The following is a 17462-nucleotide window of genomic DNA, read 5'->3' on the forward strand; positions in this document are numbered from 1 at the left end:
CCTCACCCCCCCACCCTTTCCCTGTATCCCTGTACAGAATTTTTTTCTCTTAGGATAATTATCTGATTCCCAATTGAATGTGCCTCCAGCACAGTCCCAGGCAGTGCATTCCAGATCCTAACCCCTCACTCTGTGTGTTGAGAAAAAAGCAAAATGTTTTTGTTGTGGTCCTTTGAAATTTGACATTCTTGACTTTGTCCGGTTGCGTGCAAGATGTAAAGCTTCAGCGACACATCTATCTCTCTTTCAGCAATATTTTTAAAGAATATTTTTCCTCTCTGTTGTTGAAATCTGTGTCCTTGAGTTCTCCATCCTTCCACCAATGGGGACGTTCTCCTCCCTCTCTGTTCTGTCTGGATCTCTCATCACTTTGAACACCTCAATCAAATCTCTTCTCGATCTTCTCTTTGCCGAGGAGAACAGCCAATCGGTCGATGTAACTGAAGTCCCTCGTTCCTGGAACCAATCATAATGCGGGAAACACCACAGCCAATCAGCACGTGGAAGGAAACCGCAAAGAGCAATGATAGGATAATCCAGTTGTTCCAGTTGAGGATATTGGTTTGGGGGGTGGGGGGGGGAGAGAGGGGGATAGCCTCCCTGCTCCTCTTCTTCGATCTATTGCACCCCCCTGAGGGGTAAACGGGACCTTGGTTTACTCTCTCATTCAAAAGCCGGTATGTCCGGTGTGGCTACTTCTCAGGACTGTGCTGGAGTCTTGGCCTAGATTCTGGAGTGGGTTTTGAACTCGTAACCTCGTGCCTTGGAGGTGAGTGCCTCACTCCCTCAACCCTCACTGACACCTTGACCAAACCTGGGCTTTCTTTTAAGCGGATCATTCGGTCTCAGGGCGTTGTTTTGACCCGCTCAACCATTCAGGGTGGAAGAGCTATTCTGGTGATGACTCTTGTAAGGCAGGGGGTCCTCCACACCCTCCCTCTCCCCCTGCCAAGGTCTTGTTCTCGGGCAAATTCCCCACCATTGGAGTCCCCACCGCCTGATTGGCTCGTTGACATGACCCCTGTCACCTCGACAGAACTCCGCCCTCCCCCATGAATTTTATTCTTTAAAAATGTGAGGAGTTTGAAATGTAGTTTCTCAGTTTACGTTTGAAAGCTTATTTATTGGTGTTACAAGTAGGCTTACGTGCAATGAAGTTAGTGCGAAAATCCCCGAGTCGCCACAATCCGGTGCCTATTCGGATACACTGAGGGAGAATTTGGTACGATTGGTGCACTCTAACCAGCAGACTGAGGGGGGAAACCCATGCAGACATGGGAGAACGTGCAAACCCCACACAGACAGTGGCCCAGACGGAGTCACTGTGGAGGGGCTGGTACTGTAATAAATCCAGTAATGTACTGGAGTGAGCCAAGAAGTTTAATCAAAAATGCTTCTTTGCAATCCAATATTAACAGCCCATTAAAACCTAAAGTAGGTCTTGTTACAGCATTCTGGCGCGTCTGCGCTCTCCATTGGAATCATAGTGCATCTGGCCGCAGCTCCAAAAAACCATCTCGAGAGAAAGCATGCGAGTGTGCTGGCTACAGAACCATGATTGATTCCCAGAATGTGGAATGTTGGCCTGTAACGCGAATACTTATTAAAAAAAATCTGCTTTGTATAACCAAGACAAGACTATACAGAAGGACCCCTTCTGCAGATGGGAGAAGCAGTGGGACTCCCTGCTGACATTCCCTAATGGAAGAGTTGGAAAAGTACGATGAATAGTTTGCATCCAGATCCACAGGGAGTTTTTTTTTGCAAGACTGGAAAATAATTATTGCTAGCTTTCTGACAGCAAGCTGTTTAATAGCTCAGCCTTGCGTGCAGCCTGCAGCCACCCACCCCAAATGCAGAAACTATTGAACAAACTTGAGAGACAGTCCCTGTTTGATGCGAAACCCTGGTTTAGAGTCTTGCTTATTCATAGCTGGTCATTATAATTGCAAGTTTCAACATGTATGGCTCCTGCCTTGTCCAAGGTCGCAACTACAAAGGGTTGTCAACGAAGCCCAGTCCGTCACGAAAACCAGCCTCCTTTCCATTGATTTCATTCAAACTTCCCGCTGCCTCGGAAACGTGGCCAGCATAATCAAAGACCCCACGTACCCCGGACATATTCCCTTCCACCTTCTCCCAGTGGGAAAAAGATACAAAAGTCTGAGATCACGTACCGACTGACTCCAAGACAGCTTCTTCCTTGCTGCCATCGGACTTTTGAATGGACCTACTTTATATTGAGTTGATCTTTCTCTATACCCTAGCTGTGACTCAGTAAGGAGCCTCACAACACCAGGTTAAAGTAAGAGCAAGTCTCTTTGGAATCATGAGCTTTTGGAGCGCTGCTCCTTCATCAGGTGAGACACAGTGTTCCGAAAGCTGGTGATTCCAAATAAACCTGTTGGACTTTTAACCAGGTGTGGTGAGACTTCTTACTGTGCCCAGTCCAACGCCAACATCTCTACGCTCTAGCTATAACTGTAACACTTCGTTCTACACCCATTCCTTTCCTTCTCTATGAACGGTATGCTTTGCCTGTATAGCATGCAAGAAACAATTCTTTTCACTGTATCCCAATATATGTGACCATAATAAATCAAATCAGGAGAAGCCTGAGACACCTTGGATTGACTCAAAGGTCAACTCTCCATGTTGTTCAATGTGGAGTGACTCTAGGCTGTAAGGATAATTCATTAAAGGCGTTGTGTGAAAATTCCACACAATAATTGCTGAATATAAGATGAATGTTAATTTGATTCAGCAGCAGCCATTACAAGACTGAACACTGTCTGTGAGTGTTGGAAGTACAATCATTTGAATGAGGCTTGAAGTCAAAGACGTGTTCGCCTTTTCAGTGGATGCAAAAGAAACTACAAAGGGTTGTAGACGTAGCCCAGTCCATCACCTAAATCAACCTTCCATCCATTGATTCAGTCTACCCTTCCCGCTGCCTTGGAAAAGCAGCCAGCATAATCAAGAACCCCATGCACCCCACTATCTTCCACCTTCTTCCATCAGGAAAAAAAATACAAAAGTCTGAGGACACACAACAACCGACTCCACGCCAGACATTCTCTCTTCCACCTTCTTCCGTTGGGTAAAAGATACAAGTCTGAGGTTACATACCAATCGACTCAAGAACAGCTTCTTCCCTGCTGCCATCAGACTTCTGAATGGACCCACCTTATATTAAGCCGATTGTTCCCTTTATCCTATCTATAACTGCAACATTATATTCTGCACCCCACCCTTTCCTTCTCCCTTATGTACTTTATGTACAGTATGCTTTGTCTGTACAGCACGCAAGAAACAATACTTTTCACTGTATGCTAATACATGTGACAATAATAAATCGATTTACAAACAGCTGACCTACTTGGTTTATATTCCTCCCAGAACTGCGACAACCAAAAGCAGATTTTCTTGTTGCAATGTTTGGGATCTTGCTGTGTAGAGATGGGCTGGTGTTTAAATTTAGTTGTGAAATGCTTTAAAACACCCTGTGGATGTAAAAGGCATGGTCCCAGCACAAGTCCTGGGTTCCCTTCTCTTTTGTTGCTTTGATCACTTCTGGAATGTTCTGTATGATAGTTTATGTCTGCCTGCAGACGATAGCCACTTTCATCATAATCGGACTCCACACTGGTGATGAAAAGTCTCTTTTTTTCCATCCAGATTAGAGGGGCTGAATGGCCTACTCCAGTTCTAATGATCCAGCTTTGAACTCGGCCTGAACTGATGGGTTAGTTGGTCATAGCTGGTGATGTTGAGTGAAGGTGCCCTTGGAAAGGGAAGCTGGATGTGCCATAATTCAGAGTGAACCAAGCTGGAAAGAGTCTTCATCTGAAGATAGAGTCCTCCGTAGCCACAAAAGCTATCAGCTCTCATTGTCAAAGCTTTGGGGTGGCACGATGGCACAGCAGTTAGCACTGCTGCCTAACAGCGCCAGGGAACCAGGTTTGATTCCTGGCCTTGGGTGACTGTCTTTGCACGTTATCCCGTGTCTGCGTGGGTTTCCTCTGGGTGCTCCGCTTTCCTCCCACAATCCAAAGATGCGCAGGTTGCGTTGATTGGCCATGCTAAATTGCCCCATGGCGTCAAGGGGAACTAGGGTAAAAATGTGGGGTTACAGGGATAGAACCCGACCAGGATTGTTGCTGGTACAGGTTTGATGGGCCGAATGTCCTCTTTCTGCACTGTAGGGATTCTGTGATTCTATGAAGCTGATGCTGAGGGGGACAATACATTCTTGGTTGTAAAGAGAGTAGATAGGAAGGAGTGGGAAGATATTAATGTGTTTGAGGGAGGGTCTTTTCAGTATTAACCACCTCTTGTTTCTCTGCTTCTGATTTCCAGATCTACATCACACCGAACGCGAAACCAGAGCAAAGTAGGTGACACTCCCTTTTTGTTTACTTTGGCCATTTTGATATTCCGCACTATCATGAGACTAATTGTAAATTCTCACTGTGTTTTAATTCTTTTCTTGCACAGTGCAACTGAACGAGCTTGGCTTAAAGTTTGTGAGGAGATGTATTAATGCTGTGGAGACCAAAGGTGGGGAAAATTAGATTCCTGTTCTCATCAGGGATAAAACCCAGTAGAATCTGTAGCCAGTGTTCTAATGGCACAGAAACCCGCTGAACAGGTTTGAGATTTGTCCCTGTTAATGTAGCTGATTTGGGAACAGATTTGCGATGTCCCTGCTATTAAACTCGCGTGGAGCAAGTGTGTTCCTGTTACTGAAATGCTTTGAGAGAAGACTCATTATGCTCCTGGTATAAGCCCTCATCTAACCCAACACTCTAACCCACCCACTTGCCTCTCTCAAGAGCTGCATGCCTCATCTGTAACTGCAACACTACATTCTGAACCCTCCACTTTCCTTCTCCCCTATGTACTCTATGAACAGTATGTTTCGTTTGTGTAGCACACAAGAAACAAGACTTTTTGCTGAATCCCAATACAAATGACAATAATAAATCAAATCAAATCACGCTTCCTGTACAGAGGAGATGATTATCTTGTCCCTCCAGTCCTGCTTCTGACCATTCCATTCCTTATTTAGAACATAAGAACATAAGAAATAGGAGCAGGAGTAGGCCATCTAGCCCTTCGAGCCTGCCCCGCCATTCAATAAGATCATGGCTGATCTGTCGTGGCTCAGTTCCACTTTCCCGCCCTCTCCCCATAACCCTTAATCCCCTCTCTTATCAAAAACCCATCAACCCGCTTCTTAAAAATATTTAGCGAGGCAGCCTCCACCACTTCAACGGGCAGAGAATTCCAGAGATTCACCACCCTTTGAGTGAAGAAGTTCCTCCTCAACTCCGTTCTAAACCGCCTCCCCATTATCTTGAGGCTGTGCCCCCTAGTCCTACTGTCTTTTTTGAGCGGGAAGAGTCTCTCCACCTCTATCCTATCCATCCCATTCATCATCTTATACGTCTCAATGAGATCTCCCCTCATTCTTCTAAACTATTTAAAGAATAGTCTTTTTAATCTGGGTATATAAAATGATCTCATCCGCGGAATTAAATTTGTGGAAAAAGGTGATGATTTTTGGTACTGATTTTTAATATTCAGCCCCATTTTAATGAAATATTGAATTTGGATTTATTGATTCTTTGCAGGAATCTCCACAGAAGGTGTTTACAGAACTGTTGGCAGCAACCTCCAAGTACAGAAACTACTAACTCAGTATTTTGGTGAGGACACACAGCTTATCAAGAAAGTTACTGGTCATCCTCCCTCTGACCCTTATTCATCTGTCCCTGCTAATGTAACTGATTTGGGAGCAGATTTGCGATGTTCCTGCTATTAAACAACACGAAGCAAGTGTGTCCCTGTTACTATAATGCATTGAGAGAAGATTCATTATGCTCCTGGTATAAGCCCTCATCTAACCCAACACTCTAACCCATCCACTTGCCTCTCTCAAGAGCAGCACACCTCATCTGTAACTGCAACACTACATTCTGAACCCTCCACTTTCCTTCTCCCCTATGTAAGAACATAAGTACTCTATGAACAGTATGTTTTGTCTGTATAGAGTGCAAGAGACAATACTTCATTACCTCTCATTACAGGCAGTCTTCATTGGATAGACGAGGATTGGACTGGAATGGGTGCCAATGGCACACCTACATCCCGGTGTCAAATACTGGCAATCCCAGAAAATCTATATATTGCATCTCCAATATCCTGTGGTGGGGGGGGGTGTCATTTCCCAATACCGATTTCCCCACACCTCCTGCCACTTCCCAATACAAAGAACAAAAACCACCACCCTGTCGCCCGCCCCCTTCCCCCTCTCCATCCTGTGCCTACAGTAGAGATAAGCCTCCAAGGCAGACAGGCTGAAGAGAGAGCTATTTCCTGCCCCTCTCTCTCTCTCTCTCTCACTTGGCCAATTGTGCTGCTTCTGTTAAAAGTTCTAATGTGTTGAGTTTTCCTGCATTGTGAGTCGCACGACGGGTTGAAGCAGCCTGAGGCGATTGGCGATCTTTAAATTCTCTAATGTTCGCATTTGGCAGGGATCGGAATGGTTTTCAGAAAACAGATTTTCAAATTAATTCATTCCAGCTCCATTTCCCTTTTCTTTTATTTCACTGTTTGGATTTGTGTTATGATCGGTATTTATATAAAAAGGAGAGGTTGGTGGGCTGGGGGTGGAAACCCCTGTGGGAGGACAGCGTGATAAAGGTGGCCCGGACCCCAGGCCAGCAATGAGATATCCTGCTGTAACGTATGGTGTGTGATGATACCTGGCATAAACCCCCATCTTTTATAAGCCCTCATAAGGGGGTTTATAATGATGACAGCAATCCTTGTGATTATATTGAGTCTTTATCACTGAAGTGTAAAATTTGCATCCTGAGGTGATTGAGCAGAAAGGATTTGATATTGGGACAGATTGGGAGATAGTAAGACCGGTGCTTGGTCACAGAGGCAAATTTCCAGGAGGGAAGAGGTTTAGGAAAGGAGTTGCAAAGTTTAATACTTCAGCCGCCACAGATAAAAATCCACATTGTGCCAAAGTAGTTTTTGATTGTCCTGTCTTCTGCCTACGGCCAGTTCACACCCTGCATGTTAAAGGATAATTTCCCAACAAATTCCACAGAATCGACCTTCAGTTGTTTACTGCAATAATCAAAAAAGCTAAAATTTTTGAAAAGGATTATTCATGGGATGTGGGTGGCCTTGGCAAGGCCAGTGTTTGTTCCATGTTCCTGCGTACCCCTTGAACTCAGTGGCTTGTGAGGCTATTTCACAGGGCAGCTCAGAGTTAACCACATTGTTATGGCTGTGAAGTTACATGTAGGCCAGACCGGGTAAGGATGACAAATTTCCTTCCCTAAAAGGAACCAGATGGGTTTTTTGCAACAATTGATGATAGTTGTCATGGTCACCATTGCTGGTATATTACTTTGTATTCCAGATTTATTAATTGAATTTAAATTCCACCAGCTGTCGTGGTGAGATTTGAACCTGTGTCCCCAACACAGTAGCTTGGGCTCAGGATTACTAGCCCAGTGACATTACCACTACACCATCATCTCCTGCCAATATATAATCCAGGCTGCAACACTGAAGTCAGAGGAAATTGTACTGAACTGTCCAGTGTACTGTCAGACCACATCTTGAGTACTTTGGTACAGTTGTAGTTGTGGTCACTGAGACAAAGGGAAAGACGTTGAGTTTTGTTCACCACTTGCCATTTGGACTGAGATTGGAAATGCCCATTTGGGATGAGGCTCCAGATTATCAGTACCTTCAGGATTGGATTGCAGAAGATAGGGAAGAGGCGTAAGCAACAGATCAAGAAGAGCAAATCATGTGGCAAAGCATTAGGCTCAGTAGAGTTGAAGGTATTTGTTTTTTATTAGAGGCCATTCTAATTATACTGGGTCTGAGAAGCTCTTGCAATAAGGAGTCATGCGCCATCTCAATGTGTGATGCCTTGCTTACTATTCCTTCATCCAAGTGAAAGTGTGTGTACAAAATGAGGCATAGTGGCAGGTGGCACAGTGAGAAAACTGCAACTGGGTGACAACAGATAAATGGACATAGAGCTACCCAATGTCACACAATATCCCGTTATTCAGTAGAAGGCAGGTTGGAGAAGATGGAAGCGGGATCCAGCTTCCATGGGGTGGCACAGTGGTCAGCACTGCTGCCTCACAGCGCCAGGACCCAGCTTCAATTCCAGCCTCAGATCACTGTCAGTGTGGAGTTTGCACATTCTCCCCATGTCTGTGTGAGTTTCCTCTGGGTGCTCCGGTTTCCTCCCACAGTCCAAAGATGTGCTGGTTAGGTGCATTGGCCGTGTTAAATTCCCCCTCAATGTTAGGGGGCTAGCAGGGTAAATGTGTGGGGTTAGGGGGGTAGGGCCTGGGTGAGATTGTTGTTGGTACAGGCTCGATGGGCCAAATGGCCACCTTCTGCACTGTGGGGATTCTATGATTCTAACATCTTGTTAAACTGATCAACTTTTACAACAATTGTGGTTTCTTTTGTGTATTTTTCCGTTAGATCCAAATCGTCCTGGTGATATTGATCTTCAGAACATTGAGTGGGATATAAAAACTATCACCAGCGCACTGAAGCACTACCTCAGGTAGGAGACCATTCCCCCCACTTCTCTGAGTGGAATGATGCTGTTGACACTACACCCACATTGTCTAATACACCTTAGCTTCGTTGCCCATCTTTTACTGATAGTTTAATAGCTGCTGGTGTGCTACGTCGTATAACATTTCAGTGCAGAAGGAGGCCCCTTCCTGCCTGTGGACATTTTGAAAGGGCTTTAAAACACAACCCACTTGCCACCCTGTCTCCATTGTCGTGTAACTCCTTTCCTTTTCAGGACTTGGGTCTCTTTTTGAAAGTGACTATTGAACCCACTTCTGCCAGTTCAGCCAACACTTGCTGGGCTCTTTAAACAATCTTCACAACTAAGCAGGTCAAAACGACAGATATCTTTTAACTGGCAGGTGGGGGGGTTGGGTACTGCCTTCAAAACTGTGACTGTCCCTTTAAACCAGCTGTGCTTCTCGAGCCTTGCCCAATGTATGTTTGTTTTAAGAAGGATGTTGGTTTACGAGCAGACCGAGGGCTAAATCCCCAGTGGAATATAAGTGTCCCCTGTGTTTGGAACCAAAGCCTTACCCGTTTGCGCTGGTGTCAAAGGGCGGGGTTTTCTGGCAGACAGAAGCGGAAAATTCCATCCATCGAATCATTGGGCGGAATTTTCCTATCCGTGGGCCTCCTCGTGACCAAAAAAATTAAAAGGTTAACTCTTTTTTTTTTCCCCCAGTTTGCTGATTATGTGTGTTTAGGGACAAGGGTGATTTATAAACTGATTAAACAGCACAGAGGGAGGGGGATGGACATGGGCTGTGCGCTCTCACTGACTCCAGAATGAGCGAGGGGCAGACCGTGCAAAGGTCCGTTGACCTCGGAGGGGATTTTCCGGTTTTGGGGTGAGCAGAACTGGAAAATCTTGCCTGTAGATCATACAGCACGAGAAGAAGCCCTTTGGCCCATCCTATCCATGCTGGCCATCAGGCATCTATCTATTCTCACCCTATTAGTCTTTGGAGCTTTCTCTCACTCCAAGCGTGGATCCACCAGTGAGGTGTTGTGAGTTCAGGTGATGAGGGGCAGTTAGTCCCCCACCCCCAACTCACCCACCTCCCCTTATCTGTCAGGAATGAAAGGCAAATGCCTGGAGGTCTGCCATTAGTTCAGCAAAAAGTCTGACAACACCAGGTTTTAGTCCAACCGATTTATTTGATAATAGACTCACAAGCTTTCGGGGTTAGTCCCTTTGTCAGGTGACGAAGGGACTAACCCCGAAAGCTTGTGAGTCTGTTATCAAATAAATCGGTTGGACTAAAACCTGGTGTTGTCAGACTTTTTACTGTGTTTACGCCAGTCCAACTCCAGCATACCCACATCATTAGTTCAGCAACTCAGTGTTTTTAAATGTATCTGCCGTCAGTGTTTAATTCTAGCCTCCCCCCCCCAACTTCCCTCACCACTCCCACCTCCTCCCCTTCTCCCTGCCACCTTCCCAGCTCTGCTGAGTCTTGCCGCACCATTGGTCATCACCCGGAACCCCAGCTCCTTAGTCCCACCGCCGTGTCGGAGGGGAGTGGGCTCACCGGGGGCTCTGGGGCGTTGAACGGTGTCGGTGGCCAGGGTGAGCAGTGCCAGGGGTGCGTGGCTGAGGGCTAAGGGGTGGGGTGGGGAAGGTAGTGAGCAGAGCTGAGGGTGGGTGGGGGGGGGGGTGGGGGGGTGACGAGTACTTTGAGCAGCACTTCTGAACAAGCTTCATACCTGCTGGGAACAGACCTAAATAAATCAGGATAACAGTGTGTGTGTAAATAACGATCAAACAACCCCGGCTTGCTGACCGCTGGGATCACCAGCGAGGGTCTGCCTTCAGGCGTAACTCTGCTCCCTGGAAAGTCTGATGCGCGCCATCGTGCCGAATATCTCAGAGTTCACCACCATTGTGACGGCAAGGAAGAAATGTTTTAATCGGCGGAAGTGCAGACCTTGGCAGAGGCACGACCGGTCAGGCAACCTCCTTCTGAGCTGTGGGCTGAATTTTCCAGCCTTTCTCACCAGTGGGATCTTCCAGTCCCGCCTGCAGCAAGTTCCCCAGCAGCGCAGCTGGCGAATGCCACAAAGCACTGTTGACATCGGCGAGACTGGAAGATGGGGGAGGAGCAGAAAATGTCACCCAAAAAGCCTGCGAGGAATTCAGCGTTGGACTCTGACGCAGGATCATCCAGACTCAGAACGTTGGCTCTGTTCCCTCCCCACAGACCTGCTGATATTTTCCAGCACTTTGTGTTTTGTTTCAGCCTGTACCTTGTCGGCTGATTTATTTGAGCTCAGTTTGGACAAATGACAGCATTTTCTTTTCCACTGCTGTTTAAAAATTCTTCTGTGAATATACCTGACAGGTGATTCTGTCTGGCATTAAGGTGACTGACGCTAACCATGTTCTGAAATGACAGGAGCGTGTCGTAAATCAACCACCCGGAGACAGCAATGGATCTGATGTTTGTCTGGAGCACTTACTGTGCACATGGGGTTTGAGTTTGGATTGTGGTGGGAGAGACTGTTGGATTATTAAGCTGGCTCTTGTAGTGGGGCACAAGGGAAGGGTTTGAAAGGTAACTGTATCTCCTAACTTTTTTATGGCTCCATTCAACATTTCTCTGGCAGGTGTCAGGCAGTGAAACATCCCCGAGTGCTCCTCATAAGATAAAAGTGTTGGCAAAACAATTCCTTCTGGATTAGATTTGTCATCATTTTTATCTTATCTAAGTTATCAGGAGAACTTAAAACAATTCCTTCTGTATTAGATTTAAGTTCTCCTGATAACTTAGTAATTATTGTAGAGCTGAGGACACAGTCCTTCAGGACGCCTGTTTCCATTTCTGTTTTAATCTTTGGGTCCAGGAAAATTGCAGGGTAGGTTTTCACACACTAAAAGTGGACCAACATTCTCATTACTAGTTAGAAACATAGAACATAGAAGATAGGAGCAGGAGGAGGCCGTTCAGCCCTTCAAACCTGCTTCACCATTCATCGTGATCGTGGCTGATCGTCCAACTCAATAGCCCGATCCTGCTTTCTCCCCATAACCTTCGATCTCATTCAACCCAAGTGCGATATCCAGCTGCCTCTTGAATACATTCAATGTTTTGCCATCAACTGCTCCCTGGGGTGATGAATTCCACAGGCTCGCCACTCCATCTTCTCTCCTTCATCCTAAATGGTCTATCCTGAAACCTCAGACTGTGAAAAGAAATTAAGAGATTTAACTGTGGAAGGCTGCAATAAAATCTTCAACTGTCCTTCAAAAGATCAAACATCAATTCTTTCCCCTCTCAAGCTGTGAACTTGTATCGTTTTCTACTTTTGCCCCTCACCTCACTTCTCTTCAGCACAGCATTTTACAGATGCACAGTAGAAAGCATTCTTTCTAGTTGTATCACAGCTTGTATGTCTCCTGCTCTGAACAAGACCACAAAAAAAACTACAAAGCTTTGTGAACATAGCCCAATCCATCACGCAGACCAGCCTTCCATCCATTGGCTCTATCTACTCCTCCTGCTGCCTTGGCAAAGCAGCCAGCGTAATCAAGAACCCTAAGCACCCCAGACATTCTCTCTTTTACCTTCTTCCGTTGGGATAAAGATACAAAAGTCTGAGGTCACATACCAACTGAATCAAGAACAGCTTCTTCCCTGCTGCCATCAGACTTTTGAATGGACTTCCCTCGCATTAAGTTGATCTTTCTCTACACCATAGCACTTGGGCTGGGCACCTAGTTCCCACCCCCTTTGTCTCACCATCGACAACTGAACATTCAGCCGTCTGAACCCTAAACCCTAGAATTCCCTCCCTGAATACCCCTGCCTCTCCAAATCTCCCTTTCCTTTAAGACCCTCATTGTAATCTTTAGCTAAGCCTCCTCACATCTCCCCCTTTGGCTCTGAATCAATTTCTATCTGATATTTCTTCAAAACATCTTAGAATATTTCTTCAATGTCAAGAAAGCACATGATAAATCAACCTTTCTATTGCTGTTGTCTTGAGTATTCCTGCTCTCCTCCTTTTCATTCACTGTTCAATTTTTTTCAATTTATTTTTGTGTTTTTTTTTGCTAAATCTATGCATATTTCACTTGAACTCCAGAATTTAACTCCTCCCCATTTCATCTGTCAGTCTGGAAGTGGAAACAAATAAGAACAGGCTCTGTGGGTTCAAAAGATGCCATTTTCTTCTCTTTGTCCATCCGAAAGCTAGTGTTGGATAAACGCAATCACTCCATCTGCGGTAATGTGTCCAATTCTTGGCATCGCACTCTCGGGAGGAAGCGAAGGCTTTGGGAGGGTGCAGAACAGATCCAGGAATAAGGAATTTCAGTCATGAGGATGGATTGGAAAAGCTGGGGGTTTTCTCCTTAGCGAAAAGAAGGGCGAGAGGAGACTCAATCGACCTGTTTAAAATCACAAAAGGTCTAGACAGATGGTGGGGGGGGGAGCGGTGGGATCTGTTCCCATTGATGGAAGGGTTGGGAACCAAAGGACACAGATTTAAGGTGATTCACAAGTAACACAACAGAGACGTGAGTGGTTCTTAAACAAGCAGAATTACAGAAAGTATAACTTTGCACAGTGACTGGTTGTGTTGGGATTGCACTGCCTGAGAGCTCAGTGGAGGCCTCCCTATACAAGTAAATTGGATAACACCTGAAGAGGCAAATGTTGCAGAGCTATTGGATTGTGGCAGAGGAGTGCAATGGGCTGAGTTGAGAACTAGCGTGGACCAAATGGGCCGAATGGTCACAGTATAGAATGAGGCCATTCCATGATTCTAACAACGATGTGTGCGGTGCAGATTAGGGCATGTTTAATATTTCAGAGCAGGAAACAGCCAACCAATTAATAACTTTAGAAGTGAAACTTGAGTGTTCATCATGAGCAAATTTTTCGGAGCGTCTGACTGGTGTGAGATTCACTTTAATTGCAGTCTGCTCATGTCAGAATTGTCTATATTCCACAAAGTGACACACAATGCCAAGAGACACTTTGTACCCAATCATCTGGTGATGAGTTGCTGATATTCAGAGTGCTTAGTTTAGTTTATTTATTTGTGACATAATTAGGCCTACATTAACACCGCCATGAGGTTACTGTGAAAATCCCCTAGTTGCCACACTCCGGCACCTGTCCGGGTACACCGGAAGGAGAACTTAGCATGGTCAATGCACCCAACCAACACATCTTTCAGATTGATGGAGAAGTACAGAAACATAGAAGGTAGGAGCAGGAGGAGGCCATTTGGCCCTTCGAGTCTGCTCCACTAGCGCTGATCGTCCAACCCAACAACCCAACCTGCTTTTTCCCCATAATCTTTGATCCCATTTGCCCAAAGTGCGATATCCAGCCACCTCTTGAATACATCCAGTGTTGTGGAAATCCACGCAGATATTGGGAGAACGTGCAGACTCTACACAGACAGTGACTCAAGCCGGTATTTGAACCTGGGTCGCTGGCGCTGAGAGGCAGCAATGCTAACCACCATGCTGCTTACAAGTGCAGCTGTTGGGAATCATCACAAGGAGACAAGGCACATAGAAAGAAGAGAAATGAGATTGGAGTTGTCGCACCTCCAGAACACCATGAGCAGAGTCTTGATAGCAATTTCCCTTCCACTCTCTGCTGCGTGATACTGATGGGGAGAAAAATAACATTGAGCTTTCTGTTTTCGGGTCCACAGTGTGGATCGATGGAGCAGTTTAACCATAGAAAACTATAAAGGCAAGATATTGATCCAGTCAGCATTCTAATACCTCATTGCAGATGGGAATAACCTATTGGAAAATTGATTCCAAATCCACTTTGCTGAAAAAACTGTTAACATCTTTGTATTGTTCAGTTTGAATTTGTTCCTTCAGCCTTCCTTTAGTATAGTTTAATAGTGTAATCGCACTTCTAGTTCAAAGCAGCTTTGTAATGTCATCTGGTTCATTTTGCTGTTGAATTTGCCCCCATTGTAGGCGGAGTTTGGCATCCCCAGGGCCACTGCGTGTATGCCATTTTCGCATCCTTTGTGACCATCTTGTTTGCCGTTAGGAGTGTGTCCGGGTGATCAGTGTGCGATAGGTATTGATGGTCAATATGGCTGAGTGATGTCCTTGGGCAAAGTCAAAGTGCTGGACCCATTGCAAGTCCAGTCAATGGGAATCAATGACCTTTGGCAGGGGGGGTCGCACTTTGCCTTCCAAGTCACTGCAAGGAATTGCCTCTTACGAAAGGCTCTACTGGCAGAAGCTTGTAGCGCAGGGTGCAGACCATTTGGCCCATCGTGCTAGTGTTGGCTAATTGAAACAGCTATCTGAATAATCTCATCCACTGCTCTTCTCAATAGCCCTGCAGTTCTATCCTCATCAGGTATTTGTTCACATCTGTTTTGTCTATTCTGCCTCCAACACCTTTCCAGATGTTGTAATCCAGGTCAGCAACTCCAAGGTATTTTAGATAGACTATAAATTTTGCACTTTGAATTTGGCTAGGGTAAGCATGAAGTGTTTCATTTCAGGTATGATTCAAGTGACCCACGAGGGAGCTTTTACTAAATAAAGTTTACTTAAGAATACAGTTGACATATGGAAAGAAAATCAGCAAGAATGTTTACCAATTAAAAACAAGAAAAAAACCCATGATATTGTATGAACCTTAACAGCGAAATACTATTCCAACCAAACAGACACGCCTACAATCATATACCTGTCCCAGGTTTAGCACAGAAAATAAGAATACTCACATGATTTTTCAGCTTTGCAACATCTGCTATCTTTTGGATGGAGAATTGACACTCTGGCTTCTCCGTTCTGGAATTCCCAACACCTCGAGGTAGAGATGGAGCCACTGCTGGCCCCTCGTTAGCAAACCACCACCAGTAAAGCTTTCACTCCAGAAAAATAAGAAAGATTGTTTCCAACTAGCCAGCAGAATTTCTAATACCAGGGAGAGAGACAAAACATTGCATCCAGTCTGGAGTCCAAACACATTCTAACCAGCCAGCAGTCAAAACGGAATGTAAAAGAACTCTTGAAGACAAAACTGTCCAACCTGACCCCTCAATTATTCTTCCTCCCCCGCACACCCCACCCCCAACAATTCCAAAAAGGTAACAAACTCCAAGAGAGTGCATTAGGCCCAGATTAAAAATAAATAAAAACCCATTAAATTATGTAAGCAGCACTAAAAGGACATCTAGTCAGGCAGCTCAGTGCTTGCTTATAACGGCAGAGAACCTGATTAAAATACATTTCTTAAAGGCACAGTAGCATCACACACTGCATTTCAGAGCAGGATACATTTACCTGGAAATTAATGAGGTGGTTGACATTTCTGACTTTAGGTTGTCAAAGCAAAAGATACAGAGCTCTGCTGTTTGGTGCTGACCTGAAGCATAGGGCTGGTACGTCAGATGATGATAAGGACCACTGTGGCCTGAAACCTGGCTCGATACGAACCCACTGAGGTCATACATAGAATCCCTAAAGTGCAGAGGGAGGCCATTCGGCCCATCGAGTCTGCACTGACCACAATCCCATCCAGGCCCTATTCCCATAACCCCTCATATTTACCCTGCCAATCCCCCGACAGTAGGGTCAAACTAACATGGCAATCCAGCTAACCTGCATATCTTTGGACTGTGAATTAGCATTCCTCTTGCAAGTACCTCAAGCAGCTGCACTTACAGTTCAGCGATCACAAGGTGGGGAGAAGCGCTGGGTTGCTCTTTAATGTCTACGCCTGGTATTTATTTATCCTGTTACATTAAAAAATGGGCCCTTCAAGCCTATTCTGCCATTCTCTAAGATCATGGCTGATCTTCCCGCACTGTGCTGAATTATCTCAGTCCCCAATAACGTATCGATCTCTGTCTTCAATATACTCAATGACTGAGCATCCACTGCCCTCAGCTGCAGGGAATTCTAAAATTCACATCTCTGTGAGTAAAGAAATTTCTTTTCATCTGAGTCTGAAATGGCTGACTTTTTTTTATTCAATGAATCCTACACTCCAAGACAGGAGAAACCTGCTTGCAGTATCGAGCCCTTTCAGAAGGTTTTATATGTGTGAAAGAAATTACCTTCCCTGGCCTGGTCAACTCCATCCCTCTTCAAAAGACAATCTGCTCATTCCAGGAAGCCATTTTGTGAACCTTTATTCTACCTCCAGGAATATCTTTCCTTGGCAAAAGAGCCTAATTCCCAGGAGTCTTGCTGCTAATGGTTTGCAACATCTCCTGAACATTCTTTAGGCTTTGATACTTAGCGGTCTCAGTTGGCCTGTGGGTGGATGGGCCGCCCACCTTCCAAGTTTGTAAAAATACAGCAGCCTTCTGTCCTGTCAGCTCACTTTTCCACTTAGCTTTAAATCATCAGAAAATGTCTCTCTGGTAGCCGGACTAACGACTTTTCCCTCTGCAAGGGGAATTGCAAAGTCCTGACTTGGCATATTTTGAATGATGTATTTACTAATCTAGCATCACACTAAAAATGCAAAGCTAATTTTTGTTAACGTGAGTAAAACCACATCAATGCAGAAGATGCGCAAACTCCTATTTGATTAAATATATTGGCACTTTTGAGTTTGAAATATTTTCTTGTGTATTTTGGACAAATGACAGACGCTGTCCCCTTCCCAATTAAATATGTCTTGCCTTGTAGGTGGGTGCAGTGCCCTAACAATGCTGGGGATATGATTTGCCTGCATGGATTCAAAGTAACAACAGATTTATTGAAGAGCTGTTCTCTGCACTAAGTACAAACTGAAAATAAAACAGCAACCTGTGGCAACACCCTAATGACATCACCATTAAATCAGCTGTTAAAGCAACCTGCAACCCTTTTA

The 17462-nt window shown here is 45.1% G+C and overlaps 1 protein-coding gene across 1 annotated transcript in view; it reads left to right on the top strand.

The window, feature by feature from the left end:
* Positions 1-17462, top strand: part of ophn1 (oligophrenin 1) — a 190946-nt gene that overhangs the window by 101982 nt on the left and 71502 nt on the right. Inside the window, exons 12-15 of the mRNA XM_080187883.1 lie at positions 4360-4393; positions 4498-4560; positions 5637-5711; positions 8539-8623. Of these exons, the coding sequence (XP_080044009.1) occupies positions 4360-4393; positions 4498-4560; positions 5637-5711; positions 8539-8623 (257 nt within the window). The remainder of the gene's footprint in view (positions 1-4359; positions 4394-4497; positions 4561-5636; positions 5712-8538; positions 8624-17462) is intronic.

The sequence above is a fragment of the Carcharhinus amblyrhynchos genome, chromosome 4 (assembly GCF_965287045.1).
Source record: "Carcharhinus amblyrhynchos chromosome 4, sCarAmb.v2.hapA, whole genome shotgun sequence".
Lineage (NCBI taxonomy): Eukaryota > Metazoa > Chordata > Chondrichthyes > Carcharhiniformes > Carcharhinidae > Carcharhinus > Carcharhinus amblyrhynchos.